Raw genomic sequence first — 23,720 nt, forward strand, 5'->3', positions numbered from 1 at the left:
CTCCTTATGCTCAAGCACTGTTGATGAGTCTAATATCCACTTCAATTATGACTAGGGAGTTTTCTCAAAGGGCCCTGTTGTCCCTCCCTGCTATCTGTCTTCCTTCACTTCTACACTCTCCATCCCTCTCACCCTACTCAATCTGGCCATTGGCATATCTCCTTTTAACTAAATCCAAACTCTGAACTGACTGCAAGGTTTTTTGTAGGGATGGCATGCTAATGAGTCCATGTGGCTAACTGCCTTCTAACATTCTGTGACAGGGAAGCTTTGAGGCTCTGCTTGGCAATGTATACAAGACACCCTCCAGAGGGATGGCAGCTGTAGTAATGTACAGGAAAGGGGTCCTGATCCAGACCCCATGAAAGGGTTCTTGGATCTCACGCAAGAAAGAATTTAGGGCAAATCCACAGTGCAAAGCAAAAGTAAGTTTATTAAGTAAAGTGGTGAAAGAACAGCTACTCCATAGACAGAGTAGTGGCTTCCCGAAAGTAAAAGGAGGAACACGTCCACCCTAGGTATAATGCTTTTGTGTGTGTGTGTGTGTGTGTGTGTGTGTGTGTGTGTGTGTGTGTGTGTGTATGATAAAACAATATCATGGTGAGATGTGCTCTGCTACAAGGGTTTGTGATAAAGGATTAATTTTCTTAATTACATTTCACAAGAATAAATATTATTATCTTTAAAGCAAAATTAGGAATGCTTTTGTTCTCAAGATATCAGGATATTAGGACACTCCCAAGTCTGGGTCTGTTGAATAAACATTATCAATCTGTTCCCTTAACTGCAAACATCTAGAGGCTAGAAATACCTTTCTTTCTGGGATGCAGCCCAGCAAGTCCCAGCCTCATTTTCCCTGCCCTCACTCAAGATGGAGTCGCTCTAGTTTGAACGCCTCTGACAGTAAGAGGTGGATTTATAGATTTACTAGGATGTTAATGAAGCTTAATCTCGAGGACTTGTCACTTGCACTAGCCCATTCTAAGACTTGTTGTGTTCTTGGGGTAACCACGGAAGAAGCACTGACCCCAGCCATGCACAGGCAGCATGAAGTACAAAGTATTGCCCAGGCTGGGAGTCACCCTCTATAATCTGGCCAGTGGTACAGGGACTGCAGCAGGACTAGTAGGCTGTCAACAATACCTCCATATCAGCTGAGCTCCAACACACAACCTGAGCCTCAGGACCCAATCTTTGAACTTAAGAGAAAGGAACAAGGACATGCCTCCCTGCCTGTAGGCCGCTATGACCAAGGATTAAAGATAATTTTTTCTTCCTCTCACTCCTCTTCTAAGGTACTGCCCAGTAGGAACAGGAGGCAGCAAAGACCTAACAAAAGTGGACCATATACATAGTAGCAGCCATCGGTGTCCATAAGCCGTGATATCAAAGAGCTGGAGTTTTCCCACTTCTTTTCCGAGCACTGCCTGAACCAGAAACTCAGATGTGACATTACCAGTAATGAGTGGTGAAGCTTCAAGAAAGCTTTCTGAACTTTCCTTTTCCATCCATTGTGCTAGAGAGAAAATTGAATTATATTTTCAATCTCTCTAGAGAAAATGTTATAAAATTTTTCATATGAGGAGATAATCAAAGTGTACAACCCAAAAATGTAGAATACAATTGTTACAGAGGTGAAAGGCAGTTAATTAATAACTTATTTTTCTGGATTTTGTGATGTTTGTGCTATTTGTGTGCTTTTTAAAAAACGTTGTATTTTGCGATTTCCTCATTTTAAATACTCATTTTCATAGCTAATTTTGCATTCATAATTTCATGTTCTTTTTCTTAAACAAGGCCTACCCATCTAGCTCTGGTCTGTCCAACACAAGCTGATCTCTGGCTCCCATTTGGGCTGTTACATATTGAAGGCTAACCTTTCTGGGACAGACGCAGAAGGCACATCTCATCTTTATGAGGTCCAAGTTAATTAAATCAATTGATCATAAATGTAAAGATTTATATCTGAACTCTCAAGTCTCTTTCATTGATCTGTGCCAATTCCTGTGCCAATATCACACTTTCTCAATTCCTGTGGCTTTATAGTAAATTTTGAAATCAAATGTGTAAGTCCATCAATGTCAGTCTTTTTATTCAGAATTATTTTGGCTACTCTATGTCTTCTGCATTTCCCCATAAATTCTAGAATCAGCAAGTCAATTTCTATAAAAATTCCTATTGGGATTTTGATAGAGATTGAGTGGAATTTGTAGATCCATTTGGAGATATCTGCCATCTTGACCATATTTAGCTTTCAATCAATAAATACAAAATACATCTCCAGGTATTTAGATATCTTTTGATATCTCTCAGCAATATTTTATAGTTTTCAGTGTACAGGCCTTACCCTTCTTTTGTAAAATTTATTTCTAAAAGTATTATACTTTTTTGATGCTGTGAATCAATAATTTTTTTAAATTTTATTTGTAGAATATTCATAAGAATAAAATTTTCTTAATTTTATTTGTAGAATGTTCATTGCTGGTATACAGAAATATAACTTTTTGCATACCGATCTTGTATCCTACAACTTTGTAAAACTCAGTTAATCTATTTGCTTTTTTGTAGACTTCTGATTCTCTACACAGTCATGTCATCTGCAAGTAATGAGTTTTACTTCTTCATTTCCCATCCAGATACCTTTCGTTTTCTTACCTTATTGCAATGGCTATAATCTCAATGATGATGTTAAATAAAAATAGTAAGAATGAATATCCTTTTCCTATTCTCAACCTCAGAAGCAAAGCACTCTGTTTTTCACCATTATAGATGATGTTAGCTTTGAGTTTTTTGAAGATACCCTTTATCAATCAAGCTAAAGAAATTTCTTTTCTTTCTAGTTTGTTGAGAGTTTTTATCATGAATGAGGTTTGGATTTTGTCAAAAACATTTCTAAATCATGTGAGTTTTTGTTTTATCGTATTAACATATTACATTAATCACTTTCAGATATTAAATCAACCTTGCATTCTAACATGTGTTTTTTTCTTTTTCCTTTTTTTGGAAGCAGAGTCTCACTTTGTCACCCATCCTGGAGTACAGTGGTGCAATTTCAGCTCACTGCAATCTCCGCCTCCTGGGTTCAAGCAATTCTCCCGCCTCAGCCTCCTGAGTAGCTGGGATTACAGGCGTGCTCCACCATGCTTGGCTAATTTTTGTATTTTTAGTAGAGATGAGGTTTCACCATTTTGGCCTGGCTGGTCTTGAATTCCTGACCTCAAGTGATCCACCCACCTCAGCCTCCCAAAGTGCTAGGATTACAGGCATAAGCCACCACATCCAGCTCCTAACATGTGTTTTTAATGGCTATACCTAGTCTTTCCTCATTTTTATCCTACTATAACTAATTTTTATGAGCAAATACAGAGCTACATCAACTGGGGATCCTCCAAAATTGACAGTAAGAAACATGCTGTTGCATTTGCAGGCATGCCCAGGGTCCAGATAAGTATGCATAAATATTGTGTTGCCATAGTGATTAAGGGCATTCTTCCCAAGATGATTTGACAACAGCAAATCTTTTATAAGTACCTTCTCTAGAAGTATTTGGCAATGATCCTACCACTTCTCTGAATATTCAGTAGAAGTACAGATGAAGTAGGATGGTCTAGTAATTAAAAGTATGATCTCTGCAGACAGGCAGGCTCCCCAGTTCAAATTCTGGCTCTAGCATCTACTTGCTGTGTGACTGTGGGTAAGTTAAACTCTTTGAGCCTTAGATTTCTCATCTGTAAAATCCCTCTTTGGTAAAATGGGATAATAAAAGCTACCCCAAAGGGTTAATGGGAAGATTGCCAGTAAATGTTAAGTAGAACATACAGTTCAGTACCTGGCATGCAGAGCTCAACAAACAGTAGCAATTACAACTAAGACAGCTTCAACAATCCCCTCAGCTTGACTAAACTTTAGACAGGTTTCTTTGTGAGCACAGACCCCTTTTCTTAGATCATTTACTTTACAAAACTTGCAATTATAATTTCTTTCTCTATCCCTTTGTGAAGTAAATCTTCTACAACCCAGGAGCATCTTTCTCCAAAGCCTAAGAACCATGCCTTTGAAATGTAATCACCAAGAAAACTTGCACCTCTGTTTCTTTCTATCTGTGGGAAAGGAGAAGCCTAACTTCAGTAGGTGCCAATTAGCAAACACAGATAGCCTGATCCCATTTACCGATCTCACCTCTAGTGTCTTTCAGTACTTACTAACTCACCTCAATGCTTAAAATTCTCCTGTCTGTTTCAGTGTGATTGAGTTCAATTTCTCCTCCATTGTGATAGTCTTGATCTCTTTTGCAATAGTCTTGAATAAAACTTGTCCAGTGTAACTTTTCTTACATTATAATGGTTATTATACGGAGAAAGAAGCATGGGTTCTCCTGGTTGTTTCAGCTGTATAACTTTAGTCAATATCCACTGGAGAGAATTTCAATAAAAGAAAACTATTTCTTTATGGGTTAAAAGGGACGGGCATGGGGGGCAAAATAAGAAGCACTGTGGTTCAATTATAGTGTTCTCATTTCTTCTGAAATCCTCTAGTTGAGTATTGTAATTTAAATGGAACAACTTATCTCCCTAAAAGTCTGATTTTGAAAGACTATTTTCCTTTCCCTGTTAACTGCTCCCAACCCAACAGCCATCATCATTTTTAAAGGAATTCTAAGGTCAAAGAAACTAAGAATCTAAGAGAATGTAATACAATTGATGACCCAAAGAAAAGCAGCACATATTAAATTGTGACTTAAATGCTATTCAAAACATAAAATCGTGCCATTGTAGTATGTGTTTGCCTGTGTGTCTGTGCCTTTATTTCTCAATGATGAATTATATTTCAATGAAAAAGAATAATGCCTTCCAAGTAATAGTATCGTTATATAAGAGACAATTATGCCACTAAATTTAGATAATTTAGAAATAATCTTAAGGAGAGAAACAAAAATTAAAGAAAAAGTATTGAAATACAAAGTAAGGAACTGAGATTATTGTTTTTCTCAATGAAGATAATATTTACTTTTGCTTTAAGATCTAGATATGACAAATGTTTTCTGGTTAACAATTTATCCAAAAAGAAAAAAGAATGTCAACCTTTTTTTTTTTCTCTATTCCAGAGAGCTCCAGAAGGTTTTTAGATTTAAAAAAGAAAACAAAAAACAATAATAATACTCAAATGTCATATTGGAAGCCTTAGGCAAGAGCTGTTGGTCTTTTAATTTGCTCTTAATACTATGATCAAATAAAAAGAAGGAAAATTTTACAAATCATTAACAGCTTCGAGGATGAGGGAAGAACAGATTTTCAAGCATTCTTCTTTATTTAGTCAGAAATGACTGGCTCAACCTCAGCCTACTTCTCTGAGGCACATTCCTACCAACTCTTGCATATTAAATTTTGCCAGAGCAATGGGCCTGACATGGCCTTTTGAATCACAGTGAATCACAGTGACCCTTATCCAACTGAATGTCTCCTCCAATCATGTTTAATGTACATCAAGCATTCTACAGTGCCAAGATGAAGACCTGCATTGTTTTTTTAAAACCCACATTACCTTGTCATTGTGTAAGAGAAAGATATATTTAGGATTGAAGGGTGCTTCTTATTAGACCCATTCAGGAAGAAAATAAGTCTAGAGGAGCCAAGCTCAAAACATACTCTTCACCATACACAAATTCCTCTCAGAAATAATGTTCTTCTTCTCCATCTATATTTTGGAAAATTACATGAAAATCAGTAGATACTTGTAATGCAATCAGTGCTGAATTATTACCCAACAAGCTGAGTCTTCGAGGGCACCAGCAAAACAGCAGGAATGACTAAGAAAAGTTTAACTTTGATGAATTTATGTAGCGTCTTGAAATAAAATGTAAAAATGAAGCCATTTTCATTTCAGTATTCAGAGTTTTATAACATTTTGAAAAAGTAAATTTTCTTTTGAAGATTTTATAAATTACACATGGGGTTGTTATTACAATCTCTTCAGTGTTCAAGGTTTCTAAAATTCTCAATTCAGCCCTGGATACAAAAACTCTAAACACAGAGGGTTAAGGTATTAAAGATGAAAGCTAGTACCCTTACAACTATTTATATTGCAAAAGCTTTGCCCTCCTGCAAGAACATGCAGTTTCCCAAACAGTAACCTCTCTTTACAAGGTTATGCTTATTAGCTGGGATTCGAAGCTCAATAGCAACACTGTTCATCCATGGTTCAATTCAGATTGTAATTTCTTTTTAAACTACCTGACCCTTATAATCATATGGTGAGTTGGTCTGATCATTTATCTTCTCGAGGCCAAGTACTTGGTCTGAACACAGAGTCACTTGTGTTTCTGAAGCCTCTCTGCATCAAGATGATTGGGGTGAAAAACTGTCAATTGAAAAAAGTTTGAAAGAAACCTTTTATACAATGTTTTCATTGTCTTGTTCTTTTTCTGGAACCACAATTTCTGATTGGGAAAACAAAAGTCTTCCTAGATACAAGAATGAGGTTTTAAGAGATAATCTTTGTTTCTAATTAAGTGTGGAAGCTATCAACTATCGCATTGTCCCCAACGTCAGAATGTGCTGAATAAGATTTTGCTTTTTCTCAGGGCCCAGCATTTATTAAGCACTCAGCAAATGCTTACTGAATGAATGAATGACTCTACCCAAGCTTGTGTCTTTGTCTCGAAGCTGTATCTTCCATCACAGTATTAAAATGTTTTTTATGAACATGAGCATCTGGCTGCACATACAGAGCAGCACATTCCACACACTGCCCTAATTGGATCACCAATTGGAGGAAAGTAAGTCACAAGCTGATTGCCTAGAGTCGGTTTTTCCCCATCTCTGAACCAATCTCTGAGGCAAAAAGAATGCTATTAGGCTGACTGATTTATGTAAAGCAGTGCCTATCATTTCTGCAGTTAGGATGGAGTCAATTCCATCCAAAGCCAATAGAAGAGAGACAATACTCTAAAAGAAGGCCTAGGAGCCATGAATAACTGCCGAGGGTACCATAGACACTGGGTTGGACAAGCAAGAAATAGTGACGATGTGACTTCTATTTTTATGATGGCTCAGCGGAAAACTAGTAAATACAACCAGTGTGTTAGAAATAATTCCATATCTCCTAAGATACATTGGTTAAAAAGATACTAATAAGTTTTTGTGCGTGTAACATTTGACACCAGGCTTTTAAGTAAAACACCATAAGATGCAACTTACTGTGTAGTGGAAAGAGTTAGACTCACTAGACATTGATTAGCTGACTGACATAGAGCGTTTCTTATCAGTCAACAAAACTATTTCCAGAGAGGCTTGAAATAGAACAGTTGACTTTATGTAGATTATGGTTAATATCTTTTGCAGATTTTCTAAGAAATCTTTCCCTATCAGAGGTCCCCAAAACATTCCTTTATCATTTTCCTTCTAAATCTTTTATACATGCTTAAGAAATATGCGCATGCTCTAAATTGGGGGAACATGATCCTTTATGTATTAATTGAATCAACTTTGGTTACCATGTTGTTCTATTTACTTTTTTGCTGCTCGAGCTAAAAATTGAGTGACTTCAAATACAACATAATAGTTTTTTTTCCGTTTTGCCCTCTACATTTTTTTTACTTTAATAACTTTGTTTAGAACTGTTATACCTACTTCAGTTGAAATTTTTATTATTTTTGAGAGTCTCCTTATCCTTATTAATGCTTTTCACTTTAATATTTGTAAGGCTAATACTGATACAGCTATCCTAACCAGGTATATTTGCTTGTTTTATTTTCCCTAATTCTACTTTTTATCTTTCTCTGTCCTTGTACTGTCTTTTGTAAACTGTATATATTGAACAAGGTAGACTTTTTTTTTTATTAATCTGGTGAGATAGGCAATTTATATTTATTGTAACCATTTATTATATACTATGCCATTTCTTTGCTTTTTCTATGCTTTTTCTTCCTTCTTGCATTTTTTGTGGTCTATCAAAGTTGGGATTTCTAAAGTGTTTTTCCCTTATTTCAGAATGTTTCCTCTCTACTGGTTTGAAAGTTATATTGTATTGCTATTCTTTAAAGGTTATCTGAAAATTTCCTGTTAAGTACTTAGATTAACAACATCTAAAGTCATTCATTATCTTAACTTCCATCCTAAAGAGTATCAGGATCTTGGAGCACTCACACTAACTTCTAAGTGCTCCCGGACACTTTCCCCACATATACATTTCCTGAGTTATGTAAAATGTTGCTAGTATTTTAATTACGCTCTTTTTTACTCCACAGAGTAAATACTTCTTAATATAGACAGTATTTATTTACATTTCCCATGATTACTGATTTTTTAGCTCACCATACCTTCTTGCATCTCAGACTTTCCTCCTAGTCATTTTGCTGTACTCTAAAATTCATCTTTATTCTTAAGTGAAAGTCCCTTGTTTGTAAATTCTCATTTTGAGAAAAAAGTGTTTTTAATATACCCTTGATTTTGAAAGATAATTTCACTGGGCACTCATTCTATTGAGTTATTCTCTCAGTACCTTAATGATGTTATTCCACTGTCTTTTGCCTTCCAGTTTTGGCACTGAAAAGTCTACTGTCGGCCAGGTGCAGTGGCTCACGCCTCTAATCCCAGCATTTTGGGAGGCCAAGGCAGGTAGATCACCTGAAGTCAGGAGTTCGAGAACAGCCTGGCCAACAAGGCAAAATCACGTCTTTACTAAAAATACAAAAAAATTAGCCAGGTTGTGGTGGCGCACACCTGTACTCCCAGCTACTCGGGAGGCTGAGGCAGGAGAATCAATTGAGCCCGGGAAATGGAGGTTGCAGTGAGCAGAAATCACACCACTGCACTCCATCATGGGTGACAGAGCAAGACTCTGTCTCAAAAAAAAAAAAAAAAAAAAAAAAGGTCTGTCAATTCGTTATTCCTTTAAAAGTGGATAAGTTATTCTGGCTGCTTTTAAGATATCTTTGCCTTTATTGTTCTGAAGTTTGAGTATAATGAATATACATTGGCTTCCTTTTCCTGGTTGATATACATTTTGCTTCTTGTATATGTGGATCCACTTTTTTTTTTCAGACAGGGTACAGTGGCACCATCATAGCTCACGCAGCCTTGAACTCCTGGGCTTGTGTGATCCTCCCTCCTCAGCCTCTTGAGTAGCTGGGACCACAGGTGTGTGCCACCATGCCTGGCTAATTTTTGTATTTTTTGTACAGATGGAGTTTCACCATGTTGCTCAGGCTGGTCTTGAACTCTTGGGCTCAAGTGATCCTCCCACTTGAGCCTCCCAAGTAGCTGTGACTACTGGTTCATGTCACCACATCCGGCTAATTCTTAATTTTTTTTGTAGAGATGGAGTGGGGGCTCTTGCTTCATTTCCCAGGTTGATCTCAAACTCCTGGCTTCAAGTGATCCTTCTGCTTTGGCCTCCCAAAATGCTGTGATTACAGGCATAAGCCACCATACCAGGTCCCAGGCTTTTCTTAGCTCTGGAAATTTGTCAGCAATTACTTCAATTTTTTTCTATTTTTTACTTCTTAGACTCCAATCAGCACATATTAAACCTTCCCATTCTATCCTTCAGGTCTCATAATCTCTAATTCATATTTTCTATCCCTTTATCTGTTTTTGCTGCAATATGTTGTTTCCTCAGTTAAAACTTGATAGTCAACAATTCCTTTAGTTGTGGTGAATCTGCTCTTAAACCATTCATTATGTTATATATTTCAATAATTAAATTTCATACCTAAGTTGTCTTTGGTTCTTTTTAATATCTGCCTTTTAACACATCTCTCATTTCATGTTCGTTTTAATTCATACATTATTTAAACATATAACTGTTATTCTACTTCTGCTAATTGCAATACCTGAAATCCTTGAATATCTAAATCTACTGTTTCTCAATGCAAATGGTGTGTTTCCTTGCATGTTTGATTAATCTAGAAGCATTAATTAGGGAGGCTTTCCTTCGGAGGGGATTTTCATCCACTTCTTAGAGTAACCACCAGAGTCCACTGACTTAGGACTACTTTAATGCTTTAAAGCATTCCTGGTTTTATGAAGGAGTCTTAGGTTCACTTTCTTTACTTTGCCTGGAGTCCATGGCTTAAGTCTCAGAGGCACAGTTTTCCTGTTTCTCAACTACTTTAATTTTAGCCCACTCTCATTGGTAATAGCCTTTAGTGATTATCTTTCTTTCTAATGAGCCAGGAAATGAACTAATATTATGTGTGTTGTATTTTATCCAAGAACTAACTGTATTTTAGCAGGAGGATCCTTGAGTATACCTTAGTCAACCATATGGCAGGAAGCAGAAATCATCTACTTTTGGTAATTTGCATTTTTCATATAAATTATTCATTTTCTGTTTTGTGATATATTGGCATAAAGTTGTTTATAGTGTCTTATTATTTTAAAATCTATGTTTGGTTATTTATCTGTACTTTCATTCCTAAATTCTTTATGTCTTCTGTTTTTTTCCAAATCGGTTTCACCAAGTTATGTGTACTTTATTTATTTAAAGAGACCAACTTTTGTTTAAATTGATCCTCTCAAAAAAAAAAAAAAATTGATACTCTCTTCTATAGTATAGGTTTATACTCCAGGGGTCAACCAACATTTTCGGTAAAGGGCCAGAGATTTTAAAATTGAAAAATGCAGGAATCAATATGAAACACTTAATTGATAGGCTCAATAGCAGAATGGAAGCTACTGCAGAAAGAATGAATAAATCTGAAGATAAAATGATAGAAATTACACAGTCTGAACAACAGAAGAAAACAGGCAGAACAAAGATGAACAGAACCTCAGGGACTTACGGAACCACAATAAATCTAACATTTGTGTCATCAAAGTCTCAAAAGAAAGAAGAAAGAAGGAAGACTGAAAAAGTTCTTGAAAAAAATGATAGCTGAAAACTCCCCAAAATTGGCAAAAGACATAAACATATAGATGGTGAGAAGACCTCAAATATAATAAACCCCCCAAATCTACAAGATACATCATGGTTAAACAACTAAAAACTAAACACAAAGGAAAAAAAGAAAAAGAAAAAAGACAAATGACACCTATCTATAGGGACCAAAACAATTTAAAAAACTGGATTTCTCATGGGGAACCATGAAATTTTCTTTCCTTTTTTTTTTTTTTTTTTTTTTTTTTTGACAAGGAGTCTCGTTCTGTTGCTCAGACTGGAGTACAGTGGTGCGATCTCAGCTCACTGTAATCTCCGCCTACGGGTTCAAGTGATTCTCCTGCCTCAGCTTCCCAAATGGCTGGGATTACAGATGTGCACCACCATGCCGGCTAATTTTTGTATTTTTAGTAGAGGCGGGGTTTCACCATGTTAGCCAGGCTGGTCTCAAACTCCTGACCTCAAGTGATCTGCCCGCCTTGGCTTCCCAAAGTGCTGGGATTACAGGCGTGAGCCACCCCTCTTGGCTGGAAGTGGCAGAACAATTTTCAAGTGCTGAAAGAAAAGAACTATAAACCTACAAGTCTATGTCTAATGTAAATATTCTTCAGATATGAAGGGAAAATCAAGACATTTTCAGATGAAAGAAAACTGAGAGAATTTGTTGCCAATGGAACTACAATAATAATAATAAGGCTAAAGGAGTGCTCTAAACAGAAAGGAAATGATAAATGAAGGAGTTTTGGAATATCAGACATCAAAAGTCTAACAAAAAATACAACCAAAAACTCTACATATAAATCTGAGAGCTTAGATGAAATGGACTAATTCATCTAAAAATACAAACTGTCACAACTCAATATGAAATAGATAAATTAAACAGCCATATAACTATTGTAAAAGTGGAAATTACAATAAAAAGAACACCCTCCCCCAAAATCTCCAGGCCCAAATTTCATTGGAAAGTTCTATCAAATGTTTTAAAAAGCGCTGACACCAATTCTATACAATCTGCTTTAGAAAACAGAAGAGAAAGGAATACTTTCCAGTTCATTTTGAAGCTAGTATTACCCTGATACCACCAACCAGTATGTCGCATTGAAACAGATGCAAAAATCCTTAACAAAATATTAGCCAAAAGAATTAAGCTATATATACAAAGATACACCATGACCAAGTGGAGTTTATCTCAGGGATGTAACAATGGTTCAACATTCAAAAATCAATCAATGTATCCACCACATTAATGGGCTAAAGAAGAAAAATGGCATTATATAAATTAATGCAGAAAAAGCATTTGATAAAATTCAACATAAAATTCATAATAAAAACTTGCAGAAAAAAAGGAATAAAAGATAACTTCCTTAACTTTAGCAAGAGCATCTACTTTAAAAACCTACAGCTAACATTATACTTCATGGTGAAACACTGAATCCTTTCTGCCTAAGACCAGAAACAAGCCAAGGATCTCTACTCTCACTGCTTTTATTTCTGCTGGAATTTCTACCCACTGCATTAAGGGAATGAAAGGAAAAAAAAGGAATACAGGTCAGAAATGAAGAAATAAAACTATTCATTATTTGCAGATGACATAACTATCTATATAAAAAAAATCCCAAGGAATCAATCAAAATCCCCTAAAATGAGTAAGTGGGCTCAATAAGGTCTCAGTATACAAAATAGAAAAATTCACTTTATTTCTATGTACTTAGAATAGACATGTGAACAGGAAATTCAAAACACAATGCCATTTACGATCTCTCTCAAAAATTAAATTGCTTAGGTATAAATCTAACAAAACATGTACAGACCTTGTATGCTGAAAACCACACAATACTGATGAAGGAAAACAAAATTTAACTGAAATGAAGTGAAGTGATCCTGTGATCATGATCGGGAAGGCTTAACATGGTAAAGATGTCAAATCTCCCCAAATTGATGTATAGGTATAACATAGTTCCTGTCAAAATCCCAGTAAGATATTTGAATAGATACAGACAAGATTATTCCAAAGTTTATATGGGAAGACAAAGGAACTAAGTGGCTAAAACAATTTTGAAAAAGAAAGTGGAATAAACCAGCCTATTTGATTTCAAGACTTACTACAGTAATCAAGATTTTGGTGTTGGTGGAGGTATAGACACATAGTCTAATGGAAAAGAATAGAAAACCCAGATATAGACCCACACGAATGTGCCCAACTGATTTCTCATTAACTCATTTTTGCTCAACTGATTTTTGACAGAGGTGCAAAAACAATTCAATGGACAAAAAAGAGCCTTTTCGACAAATATCATGTTGGAGTAATTGAATATCCATAGGCAACAACAAAAAAAATGAACCCAGACCTAAGTCTCACATTTTATACAAAATTAACTGAAAATGGAATATAGACTTAAAAGTAAAACGTAAACTATAATACTTTTAGAAAACAACATAAAAGAGAAAATTTGGGGGATCTAAGGAGAGAGGCAAAGTTCTTGATACCAGAAGCATGATCCATAAAAAGAAAAATGGATACAGTGGACTTCATCAAAATTAAACACTTCTGCTCTGTGAAAGGCCCAGAAAAGAGAAATGAAAAGACATGCTACTGACTGGGAGGAAATATTTGCAAATCACACATCCAACAAAGGACTAGTATCTAGAAAAAAATACACACACACACACACAGAGGCACACACACACATTATTTAAAAGCCCTCAAAACTCAACAGAAAAAAAATCCAATTAGAAAAGACATGAAGAAACATGTCATTAAAGAAGAGATACAGGTGGCAAATAAGCATATGAAACAAAGATGCTCAACATCATTGCCATTAGCGAAGGGAAAATGGTAAATCAAAACTGCAATGAGCTGTCACTATACACTTATCAGAATGACTAAAATAAAAGAGAGACACCACCAAATGCTGAAAAGGACATGAAGCAACTGGATCACTCATACACCACTGGTGGGTATATAAAATAGTACAGCTACTTGGTATAAGTTTGGCAATTTCTTAAAAACTAAACGTTCAACTACTATATGACCCAACTACTATATAACTGCTGGGCATTTGACCCAGAAAACTAGATTATGTTCACACAAAAACTTGTACACAAATGTTTATAGCAACTTTATTTATAGTAGCCAAAAACTGGCCCAATGTCTCTCAGCAGGTGAACAGTTAAACAAACTGTGGTACATCTATACTATGGGATTCTATTCACACTAAAAAGTACCTGTCAATAGACTTGATACACATAATAAGCTGGATTAACCTCCAGAAAATCAAGCTAAATGAAAAAAAGCCAATCCCAAAAGGTTACATATTATTATGATTCCAGTTATGCAGCTTTATTGAAATGAAAAAAAAAAACTATAAAAATGGAGAACAGATTATGGTTGCCAAGGGTTAAGAAAGGAGTAGGGATGGGAGTGAAGTGGGTATGGTCATCAAAAGCAAGATGAGGGATCCCTGTGCTAGAAAAAGTTCCGTGTGGAAACGTTCTCTATCTTAGCTATAAGTGTCAGTATCCTGGGTATGATATTGTATGACAGTTGTGAAAGATGTTCACTGTGTGGGAAACAAAGTGAAAGGTACACGAAAGAGGTCTCTGTATTATTTCTTACAACAGCATGTGAATCTAGTTTCTCAAAAGTTTAGTTAAAAATACTAGCATTAAACATATTTTATACTTTATAAAGAATGGGCTCTTTATTTCAAATGTCCATACCATTCCAAAGGAAAGTATTGGTCACATACTCCATTCTAGATTTAAAGAAAATTTAAAACAACATAGAAAATTTCTAAATGACTAAGAAAAATGTTTGACCACAGATCAGGAAAAGACATAAGGACAATAGAGTAGCCCTAATTTTGAACAAAAAATGTTTGTTTATTGCCTCCAAGATAGAACTAACATGAATTTCTTGAACAAGAAATGTTTATTTATTGCCTCCAAGATAGAACTAACGTGAATGATATATAACTAAGGTTATCTTACTATTAGCAAATTTTGGTATATACCCACTGCAAAATAGTACTTAAATGTTAAAACTATGATAACCTTTATGCGGCTGAACATTAAATCTGGCCCTGGGAAGAGGTTGGATGTGGCCTGAGGCACACTGAAAATGCCTCGAAATGAACTCAAAACGACCACAGCACCTAGGTTTGAGATAAGAATGAAATAAAATATATTCCCCATTAAAATCTTGCTTATTTTTAGAATCATTACTGACAGAAGGATCAGCTTTGATCTGAGAGCTTTTCACCGTCAAGTTTTTAGCTATACAAGTTATTAAAAAAGCAAAAGCTTGCATCTTACGTGGATTAAAAACCTAATTTCTAGAAAACAGGTTCTCTTCTTTCTGGTCTGAGTTTAATATTTCAGATCTCCCATTAAACAATTGATCAAAAAACTTTCAGAGGGCATTAAAAAGTGAAACTAGGTATCAGAAAAATCTTAGTCGAGGCTAAATAACTGCATTTATAAGCTTTCTACCAATGCTATTAGGTGTTGGAGTTAGTAACTACTGTCTAACGATACTTACAGTAAACACTTAAAAATTTGTACTTTGGGTTGGCCAAAGTGGGAATTAATGCCCTTTCAAGTTTATTTAAAGATTCAATTCAGTTCTAGAAAACTCCCTCTCCAACAAGCAGAGGTGTTGTGCGTGTAACGACTGGACAGGAAATCTGGTTTTGCCTTCCACCACTTACATTTTAAGCATAAATGCCATCACTACACAAAACCTACGGGAATCCCACTCTAAGCAATTAAGTGACCAACCTCTTAAAAACTTGCCAGAAGCTACAGTGTCTACAAAAACCTATTTAGTGTGTTATTTAGCTCTATTTCTGCATTTAAAATTAGGATTATCTGGAGAAAAATATTACGTAATATTCATGTTAACCAAATGATTACAAAAACAAAGAATTAAAATTGGTGTATTGATATGGTATTTGAATAATGAGAAAATGGGCCAATAGGAAGATTTTCTTCTTTATTCCTATTTGATTTAAAAGAAAAAGATTTGCCAAGGGATGGGTAGGGTTAAATTAAAAACATTTTAAGAAACATTTCTTTATATGGAGCATACTTACTGTTTTTGCTTTGAGTGCATTCTGATGAAATATAGATTCCAAATTCCCCTTGGATCTCACCCTTCTGTCTAGTGCTTTGCCCTCTATTTGGGGCAGTAATTCTATACATATCCTGTAAATGTCTGTCCTGATGATCAGGATGCCCAAGCTCCGAATCCAACTGCTGCCACCAAGAGAACGGCTCCTTTTTGGAGCCATTACACACAGATCATCACTCAAATCAGTAGTTTCTCTTTAGAAAACTAGCAATTTTCTGGTAGTCTGTCAATTAAGAAAAGAAAATGAAATTCAGTTACTTAGTAAGGAAAACTGGATAAACAGGAGGCTGGTCCAAACGGAGATTTATATTTAGACATTCCCTTTCTTCCTTGCCTCATTCCTTTCACACAGCTATTTCCCTTCTTTTAACACACCAAGTTCTTTTTATATGCCAAATAACAAAACATAAACTCCCTGAGGGCAGGAAGCTTATTCTTTTGGTTCACTCTTAGAACACTATGCCCAGGCATGTAGTAGCCTGGCAAAAAGCCGGCCCCAAATAAGTGCCAAATTAAGTATTTATTAAGCAACTACTATGGGAGGGAAGGAAGAAGGGAAGGAAGGAAGGAAACTGTGTTAAGTCCTGGGGCCCCAGAAGCTTAGTATATGTATTTTTTATTTTGGTTGGAAAAAAATGACTTGCTTACCATCTAGAGCCAATGCTTCTAAATTTTTCCTTCAAAGAATCTTTAATGACAGTGAGGAGAATTCTGAGGCTTCCACTTCGCGTGGTTTGAACTGTACATCTCAGTGTTTGTTTCACAATTATGCTAGACTGTCAACTCACTTCTCTTTCTAGAATGTCCTCTGCAGTGCAGGTAGACCAGAAACTACACTTCCCACAAACTCCTTCTGTCTCTGGTTCTAAGTTGAGAGTTGACCAGTGACGGGCATTTCCATGAGAAAAGGAGAGACCATCTTTCCTCAGAGGCCACTGCAGACAGAAGTGTAGGCGGGCAGAGGACATGAGTTTCACAGCAGTTTCAAAATCTCTTGCAAGGCACTGGCTTTGGAGCTATTAACAGCTGACAGCTGGGGACAGCTCCCTGAGACACACTGTCAGTGCTGCACGCCAACAGCACAGCCTTCTGGATGTTCTCAAGAGTCACAGCAGTGCCTGGGCCAGCTCCTGAGATCCACCCACTTTGGGGCTGCAGACACCTTCCTCACCCACCCTTTTGATGTCTAATTCCCTATGTTAAAACACTTTACACTTATAATCCATCAAGTGGTTTCTGTTTTTCTAACTGAATTGTTAAAATATGCAAAATTCACATTAAAGAAAAGTTTCCTACCTATCTTGTGACCTCAGTGAATGAGATGCTGCTTTATCCAATCTACTGACTTTGGAAAATCCAGCTGAAATGAGGAAAGATAATCGTGCATGTCTGGCAACCAGGTAATTTCTTTCCTATCTCTCATGTCACAGTATTTTGAGGACACAAATTCCTAAATACTCAGAAAAAATGGTTTTATCTTAATTGATTTATAAATTATGTTAGGGTAGTTGTTAAACAGAGAATTTTGTCAAAGAAGCAGTACACTGTAACACTTTCAGGCTCCCACTGGTTTAAAATTTGATAAGTGTATTTCTTTGCTGACAAGTCAAACTGTTCAAACGTTATGGAGGACTAAAAAGGCCTGGGATTCACAGGCTCATTTTTTGTTTTAACTGAATCATGAAAATACACAACTTTTTTTTTCCAGGAAAGACAGATGTTATTTACCACCAATAATTTTTATCATATTTAAATGAACTTGAAAATGTCATTCAACTCAAATCCCTCAATCAACTTACTTCAGCCCATTCTGAAACTTCATATTGCAGCAAACCAGCCATGTGAAAGAAATAAATTCAATTTTGACTTTCAAAAAAAATAAATGCTGCATAAGTTACCCTTGTGGACCTTCGCTATTAAGGTGGACAATGACTTTATTTTCTTTACGTAAGTTTTATATTTTATTATGACATTCATTTTTTCTACACGAAGACACAAATAAAAATTATACCAACTACATAAACTATTTTGTACTTTCCTTGCTAAACCACAGATGTATTTCATGGAAAGAGGGGCCTTTAAAGGCACTTATTTATCATTGTAGGTGTGTCTAAACAATTGATATTCAAAAACACAACTTTTTGTGTACAAAATTTTACAATTTTTAACAAAAGCAGTGAAGACACTAAATAACCCAGTGGCGACCTCTTCAAAGTGCAGTGTCCTTGGTCACCAATGCAGATGCTACTGGGGCAGCCAGCGGGCTCAGAGGGTCCAACTCCAGACACTGCATCCATGGCTGTCCTAGACTGAGTTGCACTTGTAAAAGAGATGGTCCCACGCCTACTAAAAAAACAAGCTACTCTAGTATCAATATGACATCACTCTTTTACAATCAATCATATTGCAAAACCATAGTATTTAACGACCAATACAACAGCCAAATACCTAATGCCACATTGTCATTCAATTTACCTGGCTGGTTAATATCAGTCTGTGTTTGAGTATTTCTTTTGAGCACACAAAAACAAATGTATAGTCACTTGATGAGGAAATTCTTCACTTTGACTCAAATGGATTCACCATGCTGTCAGTTATGAAAACAACTCTAATTTTATTCTCCACAGGGCAACCTTCACTTTTCACAGCAATTCTAAAACTGACCTACAGAAAAGTTCAAGATTTAAAAAAAAATTTGGCTACCATACTATGTTTCTTATTTAATTTTCTCTAATCAATACTACTCTTACGTTCCAAATATTTCATGGGAAATTTTTCCCTCAAACTTAATATGTTTCTTAAACGAATTGAAGCCACTAAAGTTCCTGTTTAAACCACTGATAACTGCCCCAGTTAAAATAATAATAATTTAAAATGATTACACTTCAAATAAAGGTACTAAAATCACGCCCCCCAAATTTGTAAGCGCTTTTGTTGTTATTGGGTACTCACTGTGAATAGAAGTAAATGTACTTGACCTGTATGAGAATAAACATTTTATCAAGTACAGCAAAAAAACGGAACTGATTGTGAAAGCCATGGGGATGGGACTTTAAAACAGCAGTAAGACGCTGGTTTATCACCAGAAACCTCATGTGCCTCTGTGCACTTGAAGTAAAGACCACATTTGAGCAGGCCTGGTGGGCTGGCACAGGCCTCAGAACAGGTGCTGTTTGTGTGAATTCTCCTTCCTGCATTGTCCATTCTGTTCTAGGGCAGTCTGATTCTGGCAACAGGAGTCTCTAAGTTCCAATCACTCACTCACAAAAGAGTTTTCTGTAATCCCTTTTGTGGAAAAAAATGGAGTTTTTCTGATATGCAAAGCAACTTCTACCAGTCTGACAAAGTAGGTAAAATCGATGATACCCTAAAATAAAAACCTGGAGTGAACTGGTGCTCCAGAAAGATGCTGAATGGCCACAGTGCATGTGGTGATGTCTCCATGCTGAGGTTTCAGGCAGCACAGCACTAAGTATCAGGTGACCTGTGGTCCCACCAGAGCATAGTCCTCATGAAATAGGCCTAACCAGATACCTTTTAACTCATCTTTATTTTGGTTGCAAAGATGTGGTTTACTTAGCTACTTACTATTTGTTCCCATTTGAAGTCTCAGAGCTTGCCAAGTTAAACACCGCCTTCAGTACCGAACTGCTATACAAGAACATTATAAAATACAAAGTATAAACTAAGATAATCCTCTTTACAGAATTCAGATTAGTGCATTAAAACAACATTGATTTAAAAAGGGAAGTGAGATAACTGGCAAACCTCCAATTGCTTTTCTAACGAAGGATGACACAAAATGGCACGCAAGGTAAACACTAAATTTTGTCAGGTGCTCAAAAACAGTTAATTGTGGGAAAGTTACTTTCCAAAAGTAATTTTGACCTAAAAATATTAACCATTATTCTATAAGACATAAGGGAAGGTAAATAACAGCCCACAAAACCAGATGATATGGTTAAGATAACTAGTTTAGTGGAATAACAAACTGGGGTCTTAAGAATCCAAACGCAATAGGTATTGGTATTGGTTGTTCATACTCTTCTTCCAAATTATGTTAAACATTTTTAGTAACTACACTTTCCCCCGTAAACATCAGACTTAAATAGACCATATGTAAAAACAACCTACCCTTAGTAATTTTACTAGGCAATCTACAGCAAAAGCTTAATATATACACAGAAGGAGTATCAAATAAACTAGAAAAGTATTCACCGACTTCAGGGTAAAAAAGATCTTAAAAGAAAACCAAGAAAAAAATGAAAGACACTTTGTGCTGTTGTGAACCAGAAAAATACAACCCATGTATAGACCTTAATTATTTTACATTATTGAGAATATTTTCCCTGCTGAAGCAAATCAAAATTAAATTTGAGAATTTTAATTGAAGTAACACACATCTAGGTGTGTCACAGTGACAGGGAGATGCAAACAGAATACACACACCTTTAAATTTACGAATTCCCAAAACTAAGTCAAGCAGGGTAAATAAATTATAAATGAAAGGCATATGCAATGTGAGCAAAAACTTAACAACTATTAAATTGAAGACCAAGGGAGTTATGTCAGCAGTGACATTTAGAAAATCTTTCAGTATTAGAAAATATCAGATTTAATCCAAAGGAACCACCCCAACCCCCCCAATAAAAATAACAAAGTATGGGAACCATCTTTTATACAATAGCTTTAAAATAATAATTAAAAAAACATGATTACAGGAATCTTCCTACATAATTTAGACCATGTAGTGCGACAGTGTGCTCCTTTATAACTTCAGTGGTTCAATCCCCATATGATGAGACTGATAATCGCAACTCCAATGACAAGGATAAGAATGATGATGCACAAGGTTTTTCTGGATTTGCGCTGCAGACGCAAAAAACAAAACAAAACAAAACAAAAAAACATGTTTACAGATTTAGTGGAGTACCTCTACAGCAACTAAAAATAATTTGGTTCATTTCTAGAGTAAAATCAGTAGCAGTATATTGCCCTCAAATTTTTGACTGTGTTTTTTTGTTCCTCAAAAATCTCTTTAATACATATGGCACTATTCTTTCAAAAAAAATTCTTGAACTAATGCTATAATTAAGGGAGCAATTTTTCAACTTTCATTGGTAATTTTTCTAAGGGTGTGGCTGACCTTAAGAAAGAAGACACCACGAAATAAGTTACTGACTTAAACAAGAGACTGAGGTTACCTATGAATAAAAACAAAGAACAGCTTACGAGCTTAAACATTCTTTACCTTTTATTAAAGTTTTTCTTAAAAATGAGTTCTCTGAAGATATCAGTAAGTACAAACTGGCAACTTTTCTTCACATATATTTCTTTTCTTTTTTTTTTGAGATGGAGTCTTGCTCTGTCACCCAGGCTGGAGTGCAGTGGCACAATCTCGGCTCACTGCAATCTCTACCTACCAGGTTCAAGAGATTCTCCTGCCTCAGCCTCCCGAGTGGCTGGGATTACAGGCGCGTGCCACCACACCCAGCTAATTTTTTTTTTTGTATTTTTAGTAGAGACGGAGTTTCACCATGTTGGCCAGGATGGTCTCATTCTCCTGACCTCATGATCTGCCCACCTCAGCCTCTCACAGTGCTGGGATTACAGGCGTGAGCCACCGTGCTCAGCCCCTCACACATATTTCTTGTTTCCAAAATACAATGATTTTGGAATGAGTTTCCAAAATCATTCTCATTCTTTAATATTAATGGGAAACTACATTCAAAATCTCAACAAACAAAACCACAGAGCAAACAAAATCATAATGCTGTCATTGAAAACCGAATGGTTAAGAACTTTGTTCCGTTCTTCATTCCTGGTTCAGTTGTAGATTTCTTTAATGGCGTTTGTACCTCACATCAACATGCAGGAATCCTTTTTCTTACAAAGTAGAAAAATTTGTAAATTTACTTTGTGTCAAGTAGAAGCACCAAAATATTTATAAAAAGATACATTTCTGAGTCTGAAATTACCCTGAAAACCATAAATAGTTTGAATATTCCACATATTCATCTAATTTTTCCAGTGAATACTCCTTACGTATCAAACACAATTTCTCTAAAATTTCAATACCATGCATAAATATTTTTCCCAGACTCCAGTTGGTTACCACAAACACACATGTAATGTACCTGTGAGTAATCACGGGTATCCCACAATGGTGTATTTGTTGCCTGGGGTACTCCCCCTAGCGTGGGGTAATGAGACCCTGGGGCAATGTGGTGATAAGTGAATTTCTCACCTTCCTTATTCTTAGGGTTCACCCAAACATATCAAGGCTTCCAAACAGAACTATTGGAAAGCTGCCTCTTTTCTCAGCACTTGTGCTGCATGGCCATCTCGTCCCGCTTCGGGAGCTGGGGGAATTAAGCCTGGGGCAGCTTCCAGTCCTGGGGTGTAGCTTGGGACATGTGATTTTTCCTGTAGGCTTGGCCTTCCACAAGGAAGAGGAAGAGTAAAACTTGGCAGTATATCCACATTTCCCCCAAATCCAAAAGCAAAATAAAGTACCATGTGAACCTAGTCACTGATGGATCCTGTTAAGTTTCAGCAGTTATATGCTAACAGCTCCAGAAGACTTCTGGCATTTGCAGGTGTGTGTGTGTGTGTGTGTGCGCGCGCGCACGTGTGTTTTTTCAATTATTCGTGAGGGATACCTAAAGTCCATGACACAGTGATATAGTGATATTAATTTCACTGAGCTGCATATCTGAATGACATGGACAAAGATGATAAACAGGAGTGACTGTCAGTGAATACAACTGGTTATAATTCAGCAATCTCCATAGCTTCATTATTATTTACTTATCACTGAATATGCAGTAATTTGTCCAGTAAAAGATGGACTGTGAAATGAAAGGCAACTTCTAAGGTTAGTGAGAAAAACAAAAAGCAATTGAAAATGTCTGAGAAGGTGACAATATCTTAGATATTTTATAAGAAGTTAACAGCGGCTGGGCATGGTGGCTCCCATCTGTAATCTCAGCACTTTGGGAGACTGAGATGGGTGGATCGCTTGAGCCCAGGAGTTCCAGACCAGCCTGGGCAACACAGCAAAACTCTATCTCTACAAAAAATACAAAAATTAGCCAGGCGTGGGGGTACACACTATTCGGGAGGCTGAGGCAAGAGAATGTCTTCAGCCAGGAGGCAGAGGTTGCAGTGAGGCAAGATGACACCACTGCACTCCAGCCTGGGCATCGGAGCCAGACTCTGTGTCAAAAAAAAAGTTAATAAGGTCAAGAAAATGATAATTATGAATGACAGCAACAAAGGAATGGAGTTTAAAAAAGGAAATCAAATGCGACATGGTATTTAGGGGTTTCCAAAGAGCCTGGCCTTATCTAATTTGAACATCAAAGGTCTGCATATTGTATGATGTATTAATAGTTGATAGTTCTAATATTTGTATAGTACTTGACACATAATTTATATTTGACACATGCATGTGGACTCCCTATATGAACCCGACTCAAGAAATAAATTTATTCCTGGTGAAGGGTCTGCTGAATGTGGACAGAATATATAATGAACAGTGACACTCTAAGCTAATATGATTTCCACAAGACCTGAAGCAATCTCTCTAGGACAAGGAAATTTGCCTCTTTAGTCCAGTGTGTCACTGACAAAAAGAAAGAAAAAGTAAAAGGGAGCAGCAGGAAATGGGAAGGAGGGGCCTATCACAAAAAGGTTTCTGGGTACAAAT

At 36.3% G+C, this 23,720-nt stretch overlaps 1 protein-coding gene and 1 long non-coding RNA gene across 3 annotated transcripts in view; one reads left to right on the plus strand and one right to left on the minus strand.

The window, feature by feature from the left end:
- Positions 1–10,648, plus strand: part of LOC134730625 (uncharacterized) — a 30,475-nt gene extending 19,827 nt beyond the window's left edge. The window contains exon 2 of the long non-coding RNA XR_010112518.1: positions 1,296–10,648. This is a non-coding gene — a long non-coding RNA (uncharacterized LOC134730625). The remainder of the gene's footprint in view (positions 1–1,295) is intronic.
- Positions 10,649–17,942: 7,294 nt separating this feature from the next.
- The window catches only part of STX7 (syntaxin 7), a 55,195-nt gene continuing 49,417 nt past the window's right edge, over positions 17,943–23,720 (minus strand). The window contains exon 10 of one of the 2 annotated variants that reach the window (XM_003827662.8): positions 17,943–20,878. In XM_003827662.8, coding sequence (XP_003827710.1) covers positions 20,786–20,878 — 93 coding nt within the window. In that variant the 3' untranslated portion in view covers positions 17,943–20,785. Of the gene's footprint in view, positions 20,879–20,928; positions 21,896–23,720 lie in introns of those variants that run through there. The other variant, XM_008953011.4, reaches the window with a different exon arrangement.

The sequence above is a fragment of the Pan paniscus genome, chromosome 5 (assembly GCF_029289425.2).
Source record: "Pan paniscus chromosome 5, NHGRI_mPanPan1-v2.0_pri, whole genome shotgun sequence".
In the NCBI taxonomy this organism is placed as follows: domain Eukaryota; kingdom Metazoa; phylum Chordata; class Mammalia; order Primates; family Hominidae; genus Pan; species Pan paniscus.